The 19701-nt window shown below is 35.2% G+C and overlaps 1 protein-coding gene across 5 annotated transcripts in view; it reads left to right on the top strand.

Moving 5' to 3' along the window:
* The window catches only part of SYT14 (synaptotagmin 14), a 216707-nt gene that overhangs the window by 191224 nt on the left and 5782 nt on the right, over window positions 1-19701 (top strand). For all 5 annotated transcript variants that reach the window (XM_025399223.1, XM_025399213.1, XM_025399245.1 and 2 more), the window contains one exon: window positions 18678-18867. In XM_025399223.1, the coding sequence (XP_025255008.1) occupies window positions 18678-18867 (190 nt within the window). The remainder of the gene's footprint in view (window positions 1-18677; window positions 18868-19701) is intronic.

Genomic DNA, 19701 nt, shown 5'->3' with positions numbered 1-19701 from the left:
CTAGATTGTAAGTATAGCCAGATGATGGCCAAAGTTCCAATTCATCCCATTGTGTTGCTTTTCCTAGTGCAATCAAGGAGTTAATTGGTTCTTCCAAGGTTAGCGTTTTGGCAGCTTGGAATGCCAGCTTGATGGAGGAAGAAGTAAGGACAAGAAGGGGCTGATGAACAAAAAATATAGTGTCAAGGACTGAAGGTGCAGTCAAAGCATGGAGTTGTGAGAGCAGTTGAGTGAGCAACTTACATTAGAAAAAAGAGGTTGTAGTCAGCACCTGTTTTACTTAGTAATTTTGGCAAAGACCTCACCGTAGCCTCTGGTGATGTCGAGGCCCAAGAAATAACGTGAGACTGGGAGGGAGAAGTCATTAGAGAAGAGAAAATCAAATAACTTAGTGTGCAGACTGTTAGAAGGATCATTCATGTGGAAATTTAATTCACCTTAAGTCACATTAAGTCAGAGAGACGTTAGGGTGCAGGGGAATCTATGAGCCAGGTGGAAATCTTCACTAACGGAGCAGGCCTCACTAGATGATTAGCAGTTGAAACATTGCTGAGAGGGAGAATATGGTACAGTCAGATGGCAGGAGCTTCAGACTGAACCACAATCTGCAAGAGTGCCTCATGGATCCTGGTAACATGTGCTTCAAAATTTTATACAAATGAATTTCTGTCAGAGTATGGGCAGATTTGAAGGGACTTACCCAGTTTTGTAATTTGTATCAATCCCGTCTGAAGGCCCAAACAATAACGGGAACTCTGAAGAGGAGGCAGATGTGGGCCCCAGATTTGAAAGGTAAACTCGTAGGACACAGCCTCCTTCACCTCCTATGCTCACATTCTTGATGGGCAGTTGCCACACCCCCACCAAAAATCATCACCATCCCACTGGCGCTCTTCCTTGGTAGAAATGTGGGGACCTCACTACTCTTGTGAATTATAGAGGGAAAAATAATGAAAGTGAATATGAGGATGAAGCCAGATTATAAAGATCCTCAAAAACAGAATAAGGGATTTAGACTTCTTAGTAAAAAGACCATTCGAATTAAGAGTCCAGAATCCTGAGTCCTAGTCCATTTTCTCCAGAACAACTAGATATGTTAAAACTTTCAGAAAGGTATTTAAACTCTCCAGGCCTTATTTTTCTCATTTCTAAGGTAAATATGTTAGGTAAAATAGGTAGATTTGAACCATGTTCTCCAGAAATGCTCTGGGAAATGTTTGCTTCAAATTTCTTTTTTTTTTTGAAATGGAGTTTTGCTCTTGTTGCCCAGGCTGGAGTGTGGTGGCGCGATCTTGCCTCACTGCAACCTCCGCCCCCGGGGTTCAAGCGATTCTCCTGCCTCCGCTTCCTGAGTAGATGGAATTACAGGTACGTGCTACCATGCCTGACTAATTTTTGTATTTTTAGTAGAGACAGGGTTCCACCATGTTGGTCAAGCTGGTCTTAAACTCCTGACTTTGTGATCTGCCCACGTTGGCCTCCCAACATGCTGGGATTACAGGCGTGAGCCACTGCTCCCAACTTGTTTTTAAAATTATAGTTTAAAATTGTAAAAAAAAAAAATCATAATTATAAACACATGTGTATTAAATTTTAATATATTGGAAACTGTTTACATGTTAACTCACTGTATTAGTCCATTCTCACACCGCTAATAAAGACATACTGAGGCTGCGTAATTTATAAAGAAAAAGAAGTTTAATGGACTCATCGTTGCACATGACTGGGGAAGTCTCACAATCATGGTGGAGGCAAATGAGGAGCAAAGTCACATCTTACATGGTGACAAGCAAGAGAGCCTATGCAGGGGAACTGCCCTTTATAAAACCATCAGATCTCGTGAGACTTATTTACTACCAAGAGAACAGCACAGGAAAAACCCATCCCCATGATTCAATTATCTCCCACCGGTTCCCTCCCATAACATGTGGGGATTATGGGAGCTACAGTTCAAGATGAGATTTGGGTGGGGACACAGCCAAACCGTATCACTCACTATCTACTCTTTTTTTCTTCTATAGACTTACTAATAAAGCCACTTCTCCCATATCTCTCTATATATTTGAAATTCTTATAATTGTGACTTGGGAATATTATAGCTTGGTGTTGATATATTGTTTAATCACTATATATTGTTTAATTTAGTCCTATATATGTCTGCCATAAAAATTATACATGCATCACAGTCAGTGCTTTTTCTATATTTAAAAAAATCAGGTAGTTTTAATTATTTGCATAAAATCAGGGTAATTTTCTTTAATTATAAACAATCATTATAGTAATGGTTTAACTTAAAAAGTTTCTGTAATGTTCCCTAACTTTATCTTTCAATTTTCTTGGTCAGTTCAATCAATTAATATTCTGACATTGCAAGGCAAGGTAATTCACAACTTATCAGCTCTTTATTGATATACATAAAATAAAACACAAACACTGGATGCCAAAACTGTTACCTACAAACCTAAATATCAAATTTCATTTTTTATTCAAACAACCTGTTATAAATTTGACTCGGTAATAAACATATACTAATACAATGCTATACTTAACTGTTTCATGTATTTGAATGTGGAATTCGAATAATATTTTATTTCTTTTAATAGTACTTTTTTTTTTTTTTTTTTTTTGAGACAGAGTCTTGCTCTGTCACCCAGGTTGGAGTGCAGTGGTGCAATCTCAGCTCACTGTAACCTCCACCCCCCGTGTTTAAACAATTCTCATGCCTCAGCCTCCCGAGTAACTGGGACTACATACGTGCACCACCACGCCTGGCTAATTTTCTTTTTTTGTATTTTTAGTGGAGATGGGGTTTTGCCATGTTCCCCAGGTTGGTCTCGAACTCCTGCTAGGATTACAGGTGTGAGCCACCATGTCTAACCAAAAGGGTACTTTTACTACAACTCTTTGAAAACCACTAGATTAAATTATCTTTGAGATTCTAAGATTATATTATTCTGAAATAGGGATCCTGTAATTTTTCATAACTATTGAGACATGATTCACAGATCATAAAATTCACCCTTTTATAGTATAAAAGTCATGATTTTTAGAATATTCATATAGTTGTGCAGCCATCACCATGATTTAATTTCACAATATTTTTATTATCCCCCGCCCCCCAACCAAAACTCTGTAGCCATTAAGAGTTACACCTCCTGGCAACCACTAACCAATTTTTTGTCCTATGGTTTTGCCTCTTCTGCACATTTTATATGAATCGAATCATACAATATGTGGCTTTTTGTGTTTGATGACTTTTACTTAGCATGACGTTTTCAAGGCTTATTCATGTTTTATCACATATCCATACTTCATTGTTTTTTGGGGACTTAATAATATTCTTTGTATGGATATACCACATTTTGTTTGTCTTTTCATTCATTGACATTTGGGTTGTTTCCATTTTTGGCTTTATGAATAATGCTGCTATGAACATTTGTGTACAAGTTGTGTAGACATATAGTTTCATTTCTCTTGAGTATATATCTAGTTCTAGAGCTGTATTTATTCTTAACATTTCTAGGAACTACCAAACAGTTTTTCAAAGTAGGTGCACCATTTTACTGTCCCACCAGCAATGTATGAGAGTTTCAGTTTCTCCACATTCTCTTCAACACTTGTTATTATCTTTTTATGTAAGCTATCCTACTGGATATAAAGTAGTATCTTATTATGGTTTTGATTTGTGTTTCCCTAATGACTAATGATGTTGAGCATCTTTTCATGTGATTATTGACCATTCATTTATCTTCTTTGGATAAATTTCTATTAAAATCCTTTGCCTATTTTTGAAATTGGCTTATTTGTCTCTTTATTTTTGAGATGTAAGAGTTCTTTACATATTCTGGAAATAAGTCCTTTATAAGATAAGTGATTTGATAATATTTCCTCCCATTCTGCCTGTCTTTTTACTTGATGATGTTCTATGAAGTACAAAGTTCTTAATTTTGAGAATTCAGCTCATTGATTTTTCCTTTTGTTGCTTGTACTGTTAGTGTCTTATCTATGAAACCATTGCCTAATATAAGATAAAGATTTACTACTATGTTTTCTTCTAGTAGTTTTATGGTTTTAGCTCTTTAGATTTTTTATACGGTGTGAGGGGAGAGGTCCAAATTAATACTTTTACATGTGAATATCCAGTTGTCCCAACACCATTTGTTAAAAAAAATTCTTTTTTCATTTATTTGTGTTGGCACCCTTGTTGAAAATGAATTGCCCATGAATGTAAGTTTTTATTTCTGGACTGTCAATTATAGTCTCTTGATCTATTTGTCTATCCTTCTGCCAGTACCACACCGTCTTGATTATTAAAGCTTTATAGTAAGTTTTAAAATTGGGAAATGTGAGTCCTCCAACTTTGTTATTGTTTTTCAAGATTGTTTTGGCTATTCTGGGTCCTTTGCGTTTACATATGAATTTTTAGGACATGTAAATTTTAGGATTGAATTCTTTGTTTCTGCAAAAAAAAAAAAAAAAAAAAAAAAAAGGAAGGCCATTGCAATTTTGATAGGGATTGCTTCGAATCTGTTTGATCGGTACTTTGGGCTGTATTACCATCTTAACAATTTAAGTCTTCCAATCTATTAGCATGAGATGTCTTTTCATTTATTTGGGACTTCTTTGATTTCTTTCAAAAATGTTTTGTAACTTTCAATGTAATACAGGTTTTACAGTTTTATTAAATACATTCCTAAGTATTCTATTCATGTTGATGCTATTGTGAATGGAATTGTTTTCTTAATTTTGTTTTTTCATTGTTTATTTCTAGTGTAAAGAGATAAAATTGATTTTTGTATATTGATCACAAATCCTGAAGCTTTGCTGAGCATATTCATTAGTTCTAGTAGTTATTTTCTTCGTGTGTATGTTAGGATTTACTGCATAGGAGATCATGTCATCTGTGAATAGAGGTAGTTTTAATTCTTCACTTCCAATCTGAATGCCTTGACAAAGACATTCTCCTAGACTAGTCGCTCCCACGGTTTATTGTTGCTGTTTGTTGTTGTCATTCCTCTTTGTTTGATGACTTTCTTGGATTTTGTAAAGTCTATATTATTGTCATGTGCATCCCAGTTAACATTAGTGGCCAGCTAACAACTGGACAGAGATTTCATTAAGTCTTTGCTGAGGGGTTCTGCGTGTATTGAGCCATGCCTTCAATACTCCTGGAGTCAGTTTACAACTGTGCCTTATCTTTCACTTTCTGCATGCACAGAGCAACAAGATCAGCTAGAGTTATGAGACTAGGACCTTCTCAAGTTTTTTTCTGGGCATGCACATAGCTTTGCACATGTGCATGGACTGCTAGATTTCCAGAAATGCGTTAGAACTTTTCAGAGATCCCTATTAACTTTTCATTCCCTAGATTTTGCTCTTATTTTTTCATTGGCCAGAACTGCTTCTTTGGTGGCTGCAGTGTTAAACAATTGCCACTGATTGCTGTTGGATTTCACAGTTGAAAGTGTTGGCTTTCAACACTACCAGCGAACTGGGGAGAGGGTAATGGGAATAGGGTACATTTAAAATGCCACAAACCTTGTATTTCTCAGAGTATTCAGCCATTTTTCTTGAATAAACACTCCTTGGAATGTTGCAGGCCTTTAGTTAGTTCAGAGTTCTGAAAAAGTTTTTTTTTTTTTTGACAATGTTTGCCAGTGTTCATGTTGCTTTTATAGAGGAGCAGACTTTCAGAGGTCCTTACTTCACCATTCTGCCTATAACCGTTTTTGAATAGAGGTATGTCACCACAAAAGCCAGGTGTATGGTAGTCTAGTTTACCAGTGTCTGATGTCCATATGCTGGCATGGAGATTGGTGAACTGTAGTGATGAACTGATCCAAAATGGCCGTTCAGTTAAGGAAAACTAGGAACATTACCAGAAGAAAGTTACAAGGCCAAAAGTTCAAAGATTTAAAAGTAAGTAACAGATTGAGCTGACATGAAGGATGACCTGACTGAGCATAGGAGACCTCTCCTGTGCCTGTTCTCTGCACCCCTTCCTCCCCCATTTCCCACTGTCTGCATCCACTACACAGGTAATGTTTAAAAACTTTTCAAGCATTCAAACCGTTTATTTCAAATGAAATATTATTTATAACTCAAATGGTGTACAAGAAGCACCAGAATGGGGAAAAGATAACTAAGATGAAATTGCATTATAGAAATATAGTGATCTATTTTTAAAACACTTATGTGTTTGCTCACGTAATTTTATCACTTGAGAGGACATGAACATGAATCTCTGTTTTGTAATGGAGAAAAATGAGACTTTCAGTAGATCAATTACCTCCAAGGCTTAGGGCTAGAAACAGGTAGAACTGCTCCTAGTTCTTTTGATTTGTCAAGTACTTTTTGCACTATTAGATAATAACTCCTCTATTAGAGGAGTTTTAGTAGTAAGGAAGAGCCTATTTTGAGATACTATCTGGAGGAAAAATCACCAGTGTTTATCTGGTTGGTCATGTGAGATTAAAAAAGAGAAGATGCCCAAAAGTTGGAAAAGGTAATGCATGAAAAGTGTAATTTTAAAACATTACAGCTAGCCAAAAACAAATGCCATTCTAATGTAGGGAAATGAAGATCAAGTTGCTATTAATTCAGTGGAAGAAACAGGGAAATAATTACTGAATACTTAATTTTAGCCACAAATGTGTATATTTTGCTAATTTTTCTCCAGGTGTCAGCAGCACTGTAAACAATGGCAATTATAATAGTTACTTGGGTATCTACATTTGTTAAATATTACACATTTGGGAGTATATTATATTCATTTGCTCCCACCATCAATAGTTTATACTTTAATATCTTGAAAAATGTCATATATTATTTAGTGCTATATTCAATATTTTACCATCTATATTATTACGTCCTCAGCCTGCTAGAGAGTTACTTAACTGTAATCCTGTAAGTTTTGACTTAACTGAAGACTCAAAATATTTTGGAGAAACTGGGTCAGCAGGGGGCAGCACAATCTTACAATGTGTAAAATGTGGTCATTTGAATGACCGTTCAGAAATAGGATATAAAGGTAGTATAGTTCATGGCTTTTCAAGCATTCAAACCCTTTATTTCAAATGAAATATTATTTATAACTCAAACGTGTAAGGCAGAGAAAAGTGGTATTTTACTAACAGAAATCTTATTTTATAATATTTACTTGTAACATCTGATGCTGAAAATGATAGGGTGGTTTTGATGAACAAAAAATTGAGAATGAAATTTTCTAGAAAGTACTATTACTATATTATTTTTATAGATGAGGAAATCGAGTCTCAAGGAACTTTTAAAACATGTCCAATGTCACACAGATGGCAAAAAGTTAGAGCTTATTCATAAATTCAACTGTCTTACTCTGTCCAAAGCACAGGCACCTACAATTATGCAATTGCTGCTAATACGTTTTCGTCTTGCTGCAGCTCTGAAATCCAGTGCAACATATTTCTTTTATTTTAATTATGCATTTTAGAGAAAATTCTGATTCGTATAGATAAGGAGTTACAAATGATAACTTTTTTTGACAGCTTGCTCTTTAAACTTCAAATATTCTCAATTAAACAGAAATGACAGGTAAATCTTTAGTCCAAGATACAAAAAATAATACATTAAATTTATTTGCAGTACAATGTGTTCCCTAATATGTTAACAAGTGGTGTAACTATTAAGGAAGTAGATAGTTATTTCACATTTTTTAGATAACTGAAGTATGGAGATGCTAAATACCTTACTAAAGTCACAGTCCTGTAACAGACCCCAGTACATCTGGCTGCAAAGTTTCCTTTCCTTCTGAGTACACTGTGTTGCCTCTATTTTATTACTCATTTATGTACTTGTATTGTTTTTATTTTAATTTTTAAATAGTTAAAATTGTATTTTAAAAATGAAATTCAGTAGATTTCACTAACCACTGTTGGAAAACCAGTAGTCTATGGATAATTATAATCCAAAATATAGAAGACATTTAGAAATTATTTGGGGCTGTTATATTAATAATTTAATTTATTTCTATTTAGTTTTCCAATAATAAAAACATATTTATATTAAAAACAGATTCAAATCATCTCATTTAAAATAAATTAATTAAAGGGAACATATAATTGGATATATCAACTTGCATAGGAATAACTGATTCTAACACTCTATATGCTGAGTGACCAATTTAAAAAGCTCACACTTCCCCCAGGTGTAAATGTGAGAGCATTTCTGGGATATAGAGTCTTTACTATTTAGCAACCCAATATGTGTCAGCAGTGATTCAGATATCTCAGAGAAAGAGACTTTTGAAATTTTCAGAAATGTGATAGACTAGGAAGAAATCAAGGAAGTCAGCTACATTAATTTTGAAGCAAAATTTATAGTTCTTAGTATGTGCTAAAGCTATTAGGTTAGAAAAATCTTACATGATTACTCCAACTATAACATGTCTAGATCACTAAGATTGATTATAATAAAACAGATATTTTTAAGTCTATGTTTTGCTACAGGGTAAAAAATTGCAATTTTTTGCTCGGGATATAAAATGTGCACAAAGCAAGTGTTATCTCAAGTAAAGACTTATCTGTCACTAGCACAGCTAAGTAAGTTGTGATCCCTGCTCAAGCATTCAGTCATGCAGCATATTTGGCCTTATTTTTTGAAGAGGTCTATCTGAGCATGTTACTCCCCAGTTCAAAATGCCTCTCTTGCTTCCACTACTTGTAGAGTAGGTCCAACTTCTCTTACCACCGCATTTCATGTCTTCCATGATTCATTATTTTCATTCAGCAATATTTATTAAGTGCCTGCTGAATGATAGGCACTGTACTAATTTGAGGACATACAAAGATGAATAAAACAAAAGTTCTGCCCTCAAGGGACTCACAGTCTAGTGGGAAAGATAGACAAAGCAACAGTTACAGGACAGAAAGTCTCTAATAGAAATATTCATACAGTGTTGGGTGAATAAAATTTGGCTTCATCCTTCCTTTCCATCTACATTTTCCACTCCCTCCCCATAAACACATGCCACTCCAGATCCATTTACATTTAGCAAATGTGATACCCACTTTTGGGGCTTAGCTCATACTTTCTTTGTGTGAAATGCCCTTCCCTATGCCTGCTGAAATCCTATTAGGACCAACTTTAGGTAACTCTGGAATATTGTTTCTGTTATCCAGAGTTGATCACATCCACATATTTTCTCCCATAAAATCTCTAAAGGCAGTTTTTCATAGTCTGCCTTGAAATCAGTTCATCTATTCCCTAGTACAGTGCTTGTGCTGAACAGACATTGAATATACTTTTCTACTGCTGAGTCTCCAAATAACAACTTTATTTCTAGTCTATTCTGTTTCCTTCAGTAAAATAAAAAACAGTATGGCCGGGCATGGTGGCTCACATCTGTAATCCCAGCACTTTGGGAGGCTGAGGTGGGCAGATCACCTGAGGTCGGGAGTTCAAGACCAGCCTGGCCAATGCGATGAAACCCCATCTGTACTAAAAATACAAAAATTAACCAGGCATGTTGGCTCATGCCTGTAGTCCCAGCCACTCAGGAGGCTGAGGCAGGAGAATCACCTGAACGCAGGAGGCAGAGGTTGCAGTGCAATCACGCCACTGCACTCCAGCCTGGGCAACAGAGTGAGACTTGGTCTCAAAAAAAAAGAAAAAACAGTATATGGCCTATTTATTACTTTTTGCAACTGGCCTGAAGTCTGGTCACAAATAAAATGAATTAGGATTATAAGATGAATATGAGTGTTTCTAAAAACTATTAAACACAATGTAAACAGTATATTAGGTACTAGAGTATAATGGATACTGTTGGTTTTCTGCCCCAGGTGTAAATGTGAGAGCATTCCTGGGATACAGGCTTTACTATTTAGCAACCCAATATGTGTGAGCAGTGACTCAGATTATCTCAGAGAAAGAAGGTTTTTGAAATTTTCAGAAATGTGATAGACTGGTAAGAAATCAAGGAAGTATGTATATACTACATATATACTATATGTAGTATGCATGGCCTATATATGTATGTATGGCATACATATGTAGTATATATACTACATACATACTATATGTATGTATACATATACATTTCCCACATACAATTCCCACAGAAAAAAATAATTTCCAATGAAGATGAACTCACATTTTAAAAAGTATGAGCAGGAAGAATTGGTCCACCATGAATGACAGTAGACGCAAGAGAAAGATGTGTTGGCAGCTCTAGAACTAATAGGGCTCTGTGAAAGAGGTTATAAAATAAATATGCTTTAATAGAATAAAGAAATAAAAGAAGTAATAGAAACTACAAAAAAAAAGAATAAGACAATATGGGAAAAGAGGTTAATTTAAATAAGGGCCATATTGAACTTCTAGAATGAAAAAAGTCGTTAAAAATAGACTCAATGAAAAATATGAAAAAGTTTTGGAGAGTGGAATAGGAATGTTAAGCATATTTTCTAATAAGGACTCCAGAATGTGAGACTAGAAAAAACGAAAGATAATATTTAAAATACATAGATCATCAGATTGAGAAATTAGAAGTTTTACACAGGATTATTAAAACTGAGTCCACACCCATAAAAATTACAGTGAAAGGATAAAATACCAGACAAAATGATAAAAGCAACCAGATAAGATACAAGGGAACAACAGTGTGACCAACAGCAGACTTCTCAACAGCTACAACAAAGGCCAGAAGGCAGTGCAGTAGTATAATATACTACATGCTAGGTGTTGTTCTAGGTATTCAGTATACATTAATGAAAAACAGATATAAATTTTGGCTTGCATGAAACTTAATTCTAGGTAGAGAAGAGAGATAAACGTAATACATACAATAAGTATAAGGTATGTGAGAAAGAGGTAAGTACTGGGGGGTGGAGGGAGAAACAGGGTGAGCAGAATTAAGAGTGCTAGTGAAAAAGGAGGTGTAATATTAAATAAGGGTCAAGGTATAAGGCTCATTGGGAATGTGATATATGAGCAAAGACTTGAAAGAGGTGAGGGAGTTAACCATGTACAAATCTGAGGAAAGAACACCGCGAGCGGATGGAACAGCCTATCCTGAGCCCAGAGTGCGTGTGTTGTGTTCAAGGAATAGCAAGAAGTGCATTTAGCTAGAACTCTATGACTGAGGATTAAAGTAATAGGAGGTAAGAGAGTAAAAGAGGCAACCCTCTCACTCCAACCCCCCAAAATCTATATTTTTCAATACTCAAACCAAAAAAAAACTTTCTAAGTCAACTCAGCGTCAGAGACTAAAGCATAATTAAAATTGGAAATATTTAGGCACAAACACAAATGAAAATACCTAAATTTGTGGATTTCAGCCCCTATCAGTATTATAAGGAAATGTCTAGCCTTAAATTTATTTCTAAGAACATAAGAATGAGGCAAATTGATCGGCTATAAGCATTCTTCAACTCAAGAAGTTAGAAAGGGGAAACAGAGTAGAAATTAAAGAAAAATTGTAAAGAAGTTTAACATAAACAAAATCTGGTTCTTTGAGATTACTAATAAAAATAGATAACACCCCTGGAGTTGTTGAACAAGAAAGAAAGAAAAATATGTCAAATTAAAAGGAGGACATAACCACCAATTCAGTGGAGAGCTCAGAATTTTAAGAGAATGACTCTAGGAAAATAAATTTGAAAACAAATAAAATGTGCACTTTTCTTGAAACATACAAATGTCTAAAAAGTGATTTAAGAGTAATAGAAAACATGAAAAGACTGATTATCATTAAAGAAATTCAGCCAGTAGCCAGAGTCCTCTTAAAAGAAAGAGGAAAAAAAGATGGTCGAGTTTCAGAAGCAAGTTTTACCCAACTTCAGTGAACAAATAACTTCTGTTATATAAGCTATTTCAGAGAATGAAAAGGAAAGGTATCTAACTTCTCTTTCGAGGCTTGTATAATTTTGACACCAACTAGACAAGAATAACATGAGAAAATTATAAACCAATCTCATTTATAAACATATATGCAGAAACCCTAAATTAAGCATTTTAAAATAATTCAGCAAAAAATATACACATATGCCTATATTTATACATATATATTCTTCAAATAGGTATTGTTTCAGGAGACCGTGAGAAAAGAAACTTACAAACTTTATAAACCAATCTCATAAGCAGAAATGCTAATTAAATATGTTCATATTGAATAGAGCAAAAAAGTGCATATGTATATATACATATATATACATAAATTTTTATTATAGCAGGAATTTTTTTTTTTTTGAGACGGAGTCTCACTCTGTCGACCAGGCTGGAGTACAATGGCATGATCTTGGCTCACTACAACATCCACCTCGCAGGTTCAAGCAATTCTCGTGCCTCAACCTCCCGAGTAGCTGGGATTACAGGCGCCTGCCACCACACCTGACTAATTTTTGTATTTTTAGTAGTGACAATGTTTCACCATATTGGCCAGGCTGGTCTCAATCTCGTGACCTCAAGTGATCTGTCTGCCTCAGCCTCCCAAAGTGCTGGGATTACAGGTGTGAGCCACTGCACACAGCAGATCATAGCAGGGATTTTTATGACCATTTCCACATGATGCTATGGTCAAACGCTGATAAAGTATTCTGTTATTATGGTTATTTATGTGAATGTTCTATGATTCATTTTTCTTTTCTTAAATCTTATCAGATATGTTAATTTTTAGTGTTAATATGTAGGGCTTATGAAAGAAAAAGTGATCATTTTCTGCTTTTATTGTGACTCTTCCTTACCTAACCTGAATGTCAGAGCCGTGCTCCATGAGTGTAGTAGCATCATGATTCCGTTTCATTGAACCATCTTTTCATCCTCCTCGGCTCCTGCAAGGCTAATAACTGCACAGCAAGAGCCTGTGGAGGGTACTTACAATTGGAGCAACAGCAACAACATCACCTGCTCTCCAGTAATGTGGATAACAGTCCTCACTGAAGACCAAGGGGGAAAAAGCAGGGACAGACAACTCAGTTGAATGGGCTCTGTAGTTGACGTCTGTTTTTTCTGCCTAGCATTCATATCTTTCTTATGCACACCGTACCCAGATTTTGGTTGGGAGACTAACCTGCCCCTGTGTTCTGCTGAAGCAGACTTTATTCCAAAGCCCTAGAATTAAATCTCATGGGCTCTAAGCAGCAAGTTCCAGGATTTGGGTTTGAGCAAGTAGGATGCTGTCTTCCTCTTTCCCATGACACTCAGAGCTGCTGGCAACTAGGAGGGAAAAGTGTGCCAGAGAATGAAGCCAAATTTGGGAAACAAACCTGAGAAATGGATAAAGGAGAACTGGTTCCTAGTGACATGGGTTGAGGCCTGGATCAATGAGTGCCAGAAGCTACCTGTGTACAAACTGTACAAAGCCACTGTTCACTCCAGTAGACTATCCTTTTGATACACTCAGTGTTTTTACAAACCCTACTAAAACCCAGCCTGGCTCTCCTTTACGCTAGACTAACAGTGTGGAGGATGGAAAGGAGGTGGGATTTGGAGCAATTACGCTCTTTCTTCCTCTCTCCTGAAATTGCCTCTGGTGATCTCCTCCTTACCTAGTTCCCTGGGGCTAGGAGAGGGCCCTGAGGAGGAATCCTTGCTGCTAGAGATGAAGTTCATCATTAGTGGCAGCTCTGACTTTGCAGCAGGTGACTTCCCTTGTTTTAACTTCAGCACCCTCTGTGATCGCCCCATTTTCAGAAAAGTATGATGGAAGTATTTCACACATAAATAAAAACTGAATGCTATCTTCCAGACACAGTGAGAATTAAGTTCCACAGACACTATTCAATAGGTAATTCAATTATAGTAATGATCATTGTACAGTTCAGTGGTTTCACCTTAAAAAATATTGAGCATAAGTAGTTACAAGTAAGCTGGCAGTAATTTAATATTAATAAAAAGCCTAGTTGTTTACTTAATAGGAATTATATTGTATTTTTAATCATATTGTTTTTTCTCTATGTATTTACAAGCTTCCACCTGATTTTAACCTATTCACACCATTAAGGAAATGTAATGGCTACCTTAACCACTAATTCTGGTTATGGTAAACATATAGCATATATTCATTCCTCTAAAAATTACATATACTTCACTTTCACAGAATTACTTGTAATCCTTTACCCTAGGGCAGAAGACTCAGGGGGAAGGAGGGGAAATATTAAAAAGAAGTAAAATATTATGCAAGATGGGAAGAAGTTTTACTTTGGGGAGCCTGTGGGACTATTCCTTTAAGTAGACCTAGTTATGATTGGAATTTGTTTGACTTTGCATTAATCACCTGCAGCTACTGCTACCTAGGCAAGCCCCAGTTATAAATTAGTGATGAGATCTGCAGAGGGAGTAGATGGAGATTCCTGAATATACACTGAATGGAGCAGCATGCCCTGAGGAGTAGTCTGAGGAAAGATGCCATTTGGGCAGATAGTGTCGATATTTAATTTGAGGTTGGTTGTTTTTGAGACAGATCTCGCTATGTTGCCCAGGCTGGTCTAGAACTCCTGGGGTCAAGTGATTCTCCTCTGTCAGCCTCCCAAGTAGCTGAAATTATAGGCGAAAGCCCGTAACTTTTTTTTTTTTACTACAGTGATTCTGTTTAGCTATTTTTTACTGCTTTTCTTGTACTGAGTGATCTCCTTGGAGTGCCACAACTCTACCAATATTGAATGGGCAGTTACACTAATGTCAGTGGAAGGGACATGAGATTAGCACTTTTTCTAGGGTGTAAATTCATAATGAACTCTTCTAGGTAATAGTTTCTTGTGTTATTTAAACAGCACTATATTTCAGCAGGGCTTACTAAAATAGAATGTGATTAACAAGGATCTTAATGCTCTTGCTTTTTGGTTGGACTTGAAGGTAATGATTTTCACAGCAGTGAAGTGGGGAGTGTTTTCCTTAGGATCGAGAAAGGACTTTCCATCGCTTTCTTTGGGCATTGCTTTTTTTCTCAAAAGTGGCAGTATGACTTCTGTGTATAAGCAGCTATTAGGTTCACATCTTATCTGACAGTAGGTTAATGTGGAAAATACTATATTGTGAAAAATGTATCTAACAATATTCTAACAGATGCTGCTAGTATAATAGCCTAATGTAACAAATGCACCAAATGTGCTCAAGCATGTTTGTGACACTATTTTCATAAGTGATGATATATCCTAATTGAAACTTACTAAAATTGTTTTCGTCTCCAACTGTCATGAAAACATACCAAACTATGTGTTTTGTGTACCCATGATTTAAGAATATAAAATGTGTATTCCTTTTGGCTTCCACTCTGCAGTCTAGAGTTAAAAATATGAGATTTTAGCCTTAGTATATTAGTCCAACAAATTTGTTCAGGCTCCAGGTATGTATTCATTCTCCTTCATTACTTCTTCAGCCAGTAGTAGGTTTAAACTCGAAGATTCTTATAAAACATTTAAATTTTTTTTAACTACATTGTTATACGGAATAGTGTTAGTGTCTTTTTTCTTTCCTTTTTAATTCATGGACTGGATCTCTTTGGGAATCTTCAAAGAAAGTTCTGTATATTTATTTTTATCATTGTATATTCATTTGTGTATACTGTGTCTTTTCATCATGTAATTCTTTTCTTAAATCTTTCTTGCAAAACCCAACACACATTAGAAAAGGGTAAAAAATGCAAATGTACAACCCATTTATCACTAAGCAAAACCCATGTAATTACCATCCAGGTCGAGGAAAGAAACAGTGTCTCAGTAACCCCAGAAACTCCCATCCTGCCCTTCCCAATCACTGTTCTTCTCTCCCACCTCCAGAGTTAACTACAATTTTTACTTTATGTTAATTACTTTTTTGCTTTTCTTTGTAATGTTACCACCTATTAATACATCGGGAACATAATGGTTTAGTTCTGCTTGGTTTGAGGTTTTGGTTTTTGGGTTGTTTGATTTTTTGTTTGTTTTTGTTACTTTACATAAATGGAATTATGCAGCTAGGTATCCTTTTGGGCCCAACATGTTTTACTTACAATCACATTTGTAAATGTAGTTATAATTGGTTTTCATTGCTGTATAGTATGCTGTTATGAACTCAGTACAAATTATTTATCCATTCTATTGCTTGGATCCAATATGAATAATGCTGCTATGAACATTCTTTCATATGTCTCTTGATAAACATTGCACATATTTCTGATGGGTATGTATGTAGGAGTGGAACTGCCAGCTCATAGCGTATGTGTATTTATAACATTTAAAAAATTGGTATCACTTCACATTTCTACAAGAGAACTATGATAGTTCTCAGTGCTTTGTCCTCACCACACTTGGTATTCTTTTAGCTCATCTGTTTGTTGTGTAGTGTTACCTTGTAGTTTTCATTTCCATTCCCCTGATTACTGATGAAGTCAAACAATTCAAAGAAACCTGCTGATATTTTTATTAGAATTGAATTTAATCTATTGATTAATTTGGAGAGAATGTTACAAAATTGAGCTTTCTAGTACAGTAACAGTTTATATAGTACTTTTTGATTTCTCTCAGTAATGTTCATAGTTTTCTGTATCGAGGCCTTGCATATCATTTGTTACATTTATTCCTACATATTTTATATTTAAATGCCATAATAAATGCTATTTTAATACATTTTATTTTCTATTTGCTTCTGATCTATAGTAATGTATGGATTTCTACATTTTACCTTTGTATACAACTGCTGTTCATCTGTAGATTTATTCCTGTGTACATAATTATGTAATCTGCACATAAGGGCTTTTTAAAAAAATCTAGTCCCCTTCCAAATCATTATACTTTTTATTTCCTTTTATTGTCTTCTTCACTAGCTGGTATCTCCACTACAGTGTTGACTAAAAGTAGTAATAGTTGGCAATTTCAAAGGGGAAACATTAACATTTTTTGCTATTACGTATGATGTTGCATGTTGCTAGATTTGGTTTGCTAATAGTGTATTTAGGATTTTTTCATCTAGATTCATGAATGAGAAACTTTTTCTTTTTTATAATGCCCTTATTAGATTTTGGTTTTAATATTTTGCTAAATTCTTAAAGGAAGTTGAGGAGTGGTTTCTCTTTCTCTACTATCTGAAAGAGTTTGTGTAAGGCTAGCATTATTAATTAGAATTCACTAGTGAAGCCATCTAGGCCAAAGTTTCTTATTTTGTTTGGTATGTGTATTTTGGAAAGGCTTTTAATTACAAATTAAATTTCTTTAGTAAGACTGTTTCTGAACAGTCTTCCACCGTGTCTTTTGGTTGTTAATAACTTTCTAGAAAGATGTCTATTTCAGAGGTCTCCAACCCCCTGGACGCAGACCAGTACTAGTCCATGGCCTGTTGGGAATGGGTGCCACACAGCAGGAGGTGAGCAGCAGTGGGCTAGTGAACATTACAGCCTGAGCTCAGCCTCCTGTGAGATCAGTGGCAGCATTAGATTACCCTCTACACCCTGTCCATGGAAAAACTGTCTTCCAGGAAACTGGTCGCTGGTGCCAAAAAGGTTGGAGATCGCTGGTATATTTCATTCAAATTTCAAATTTACTAGAAGAAACTTGTTCATCCTATCCTCTTATTTTTTTCATGGTCTGTAGAATATATAGTGATGTCTCCTTCTTCATTCCTGATCATTGTTATTTGTCCCTTCTTTTTTTCTTAATTGGACTTTCCAGAAGTTTATTCATTTTATTAGTCTTTCAAATCACCTATTTCTATTATTTAGTTACTAAAAGTATACCTTTAATTTCCAAAAAATATAGATATTTTATTCTCCTCTAGAACAGAGTTTGGGTTTCTAATCAGTCAAAAACATTATGAATAATTTTCATTTGAAATTATTATTTGCTTTAATTTAAAAATTCTGTGTACTGGGGAAAATTATATTTTGTAGTTATTAGGTGTAATATTCTGCATGTGACTGTTAGGTCAATTTTGCTTATTGTGATGTTCAGATCTTCTACATCCTTATGGTACTTATTTGTCCGCCCATTTGGTCAGTTACTGAGGGAAGTGTGCTTATGTCCCCAGTGATTATGGATTTCTGTATTTCTCTTTCTAGTTCTGGCCATTTTTGCTTTCTGTATTTTGAGTCCATGTTATTAAATGCATCCAAATTTGGGGTTATTTTACTTTTTAGTAATTTCAGTGTTTTATCATTATTTCATATACTTCTTCATCTCTAGTGGTGATTATTGCCTTAAAGCCAACCCTGACTGATACTAATGTAACCACATCAATTTGTTTGATTATTTTTTACATGATTAATTTTTCACATATTGTTCAACTTTTCTATATCTCTGTGTTTTAGATGTTGGCTTATTAATAGCAGGTAGTTCTGTTTTGTTTATTTAAAGGCACAGTTAGGACATTTGATGTATTGAGTCTAAATCTTTGTCAGTCGTTTAAGGTTGATAGTCTTTAAACAATAATTTCTCATATTCAGAAAACAGTTTATTAACATCTATAAGTTTAAGAAACATTTATCTGATTTGTATATAAATATGCAGGGATTTGTGAAGTCTTCTCATTTCCTATTACTTCTTTGGCTTTTATATAATGAAAAGAAATCCAGGGGCTAAAATATGCTAAGGACGATAATTCTAATCTGGTGTTTGGTTTGGTTTGGTTTGCAACTCATCTTTATTGCGATTTACTTACCTAATCCAAATAAACATGGCATAACAATATATCTCTCTTGCAAAATACTATAAAAATTTTATTATTGATTACAGGGCTGTGACTCCCAAATGAGCATGTCAGAAATGTCATGTAGTGAAAGTACATCCTCATGTCAGTCTCTTGAACACGGCTCAGTTCCAGAAATTCTTATTGGCCTGCTTTATAATGCCACAACTGGAAGACTATCAGCAGAAGTGATAAAAGGCAGCCACTTCAAAAATTTGGCAGCAAATAGACCACCCAGTGAGTGAAAAATAACTTTTTAAATTCTAATGTTTTCTTTACTTTTGGGACTCTCAGTACTAGGGACTTCAATCCTATCATTTAGTCTTAACCAATCAAAATGAAATGGTGTAATCATCAGCTAATCTGTTTCATGTTTTCTATTTCCAGTCATTTGGGAAGTAGAAAAATTTGAAATTCAAAGTATTAATAGTAAGGTGACAGAACTTTTAATTTTTCATAGTGTCTGCAAAATAAATTATCTCTATCATCTTTTAATGCCAAAAAAGGTTACAGGGCCTTTAAAAGCGAGTAATGTTCACAAATATGAACAGGAATGTGTATAGCTATTGTTAACTGAAGAATAATGTGTTTTCTATCTGCATGCAGTACTATGAACTATTTTATTTACTTCTATATTTTCCTTCTTTCTCCCTTAACAATTTAAGAAGAAACTATTACTTCACATTTTTTCTCCTTTAAAATTATAACCCAGTACTGCCAGTAGAGACTTTTTTTTAGATGGAATGGGTTTTGCTCTTACCAGGACAAACAGAATAAGGAACAGTTTGCAGTTTACCCTGGATACTAAGAAAGAAAAGCTAGATGGCATACCTCTGCCCTGACTGTATGCATGTTATACCTGTTACTGTTCTCTCTCCAGATCTCTCTCCCAGTTCAACAGGGCCAGGGTAGGTGATGGGAGGATAGTGAAATTGTCACCCAATATACCTCTAAATTGTTGGTCCCTGTAAGAGGTAAACTGGGAAAGTGGCAGCTTTTTTTGGCGGGGAGACAGAGTTCTGTTCTTGTCGCCCAGGCTGGAGTGCGATGGCACAATCTCGGCTCACTGCA

The sequence above is a fragment of the Theropithecus gelada genome, chromosome 1 (genome assembly GCF_003255815.1).
Source record: "Theropithecus gelada isolate Dixy chromosome 1, Tgel_1.0, whole genome shotgun sequence".
Taxonomy (NCBI): Eukaryota; Metazoa; Chordata; class Mammalia; order Primates; family Cercopithecidae; genus Theropithecus; species Theropithecus gelada.
The sequence above is the reverse complement of the archived record's forward strand: the minus strand, read 5'-3'. Positions and strand labels throughout refer to the sequence as shown.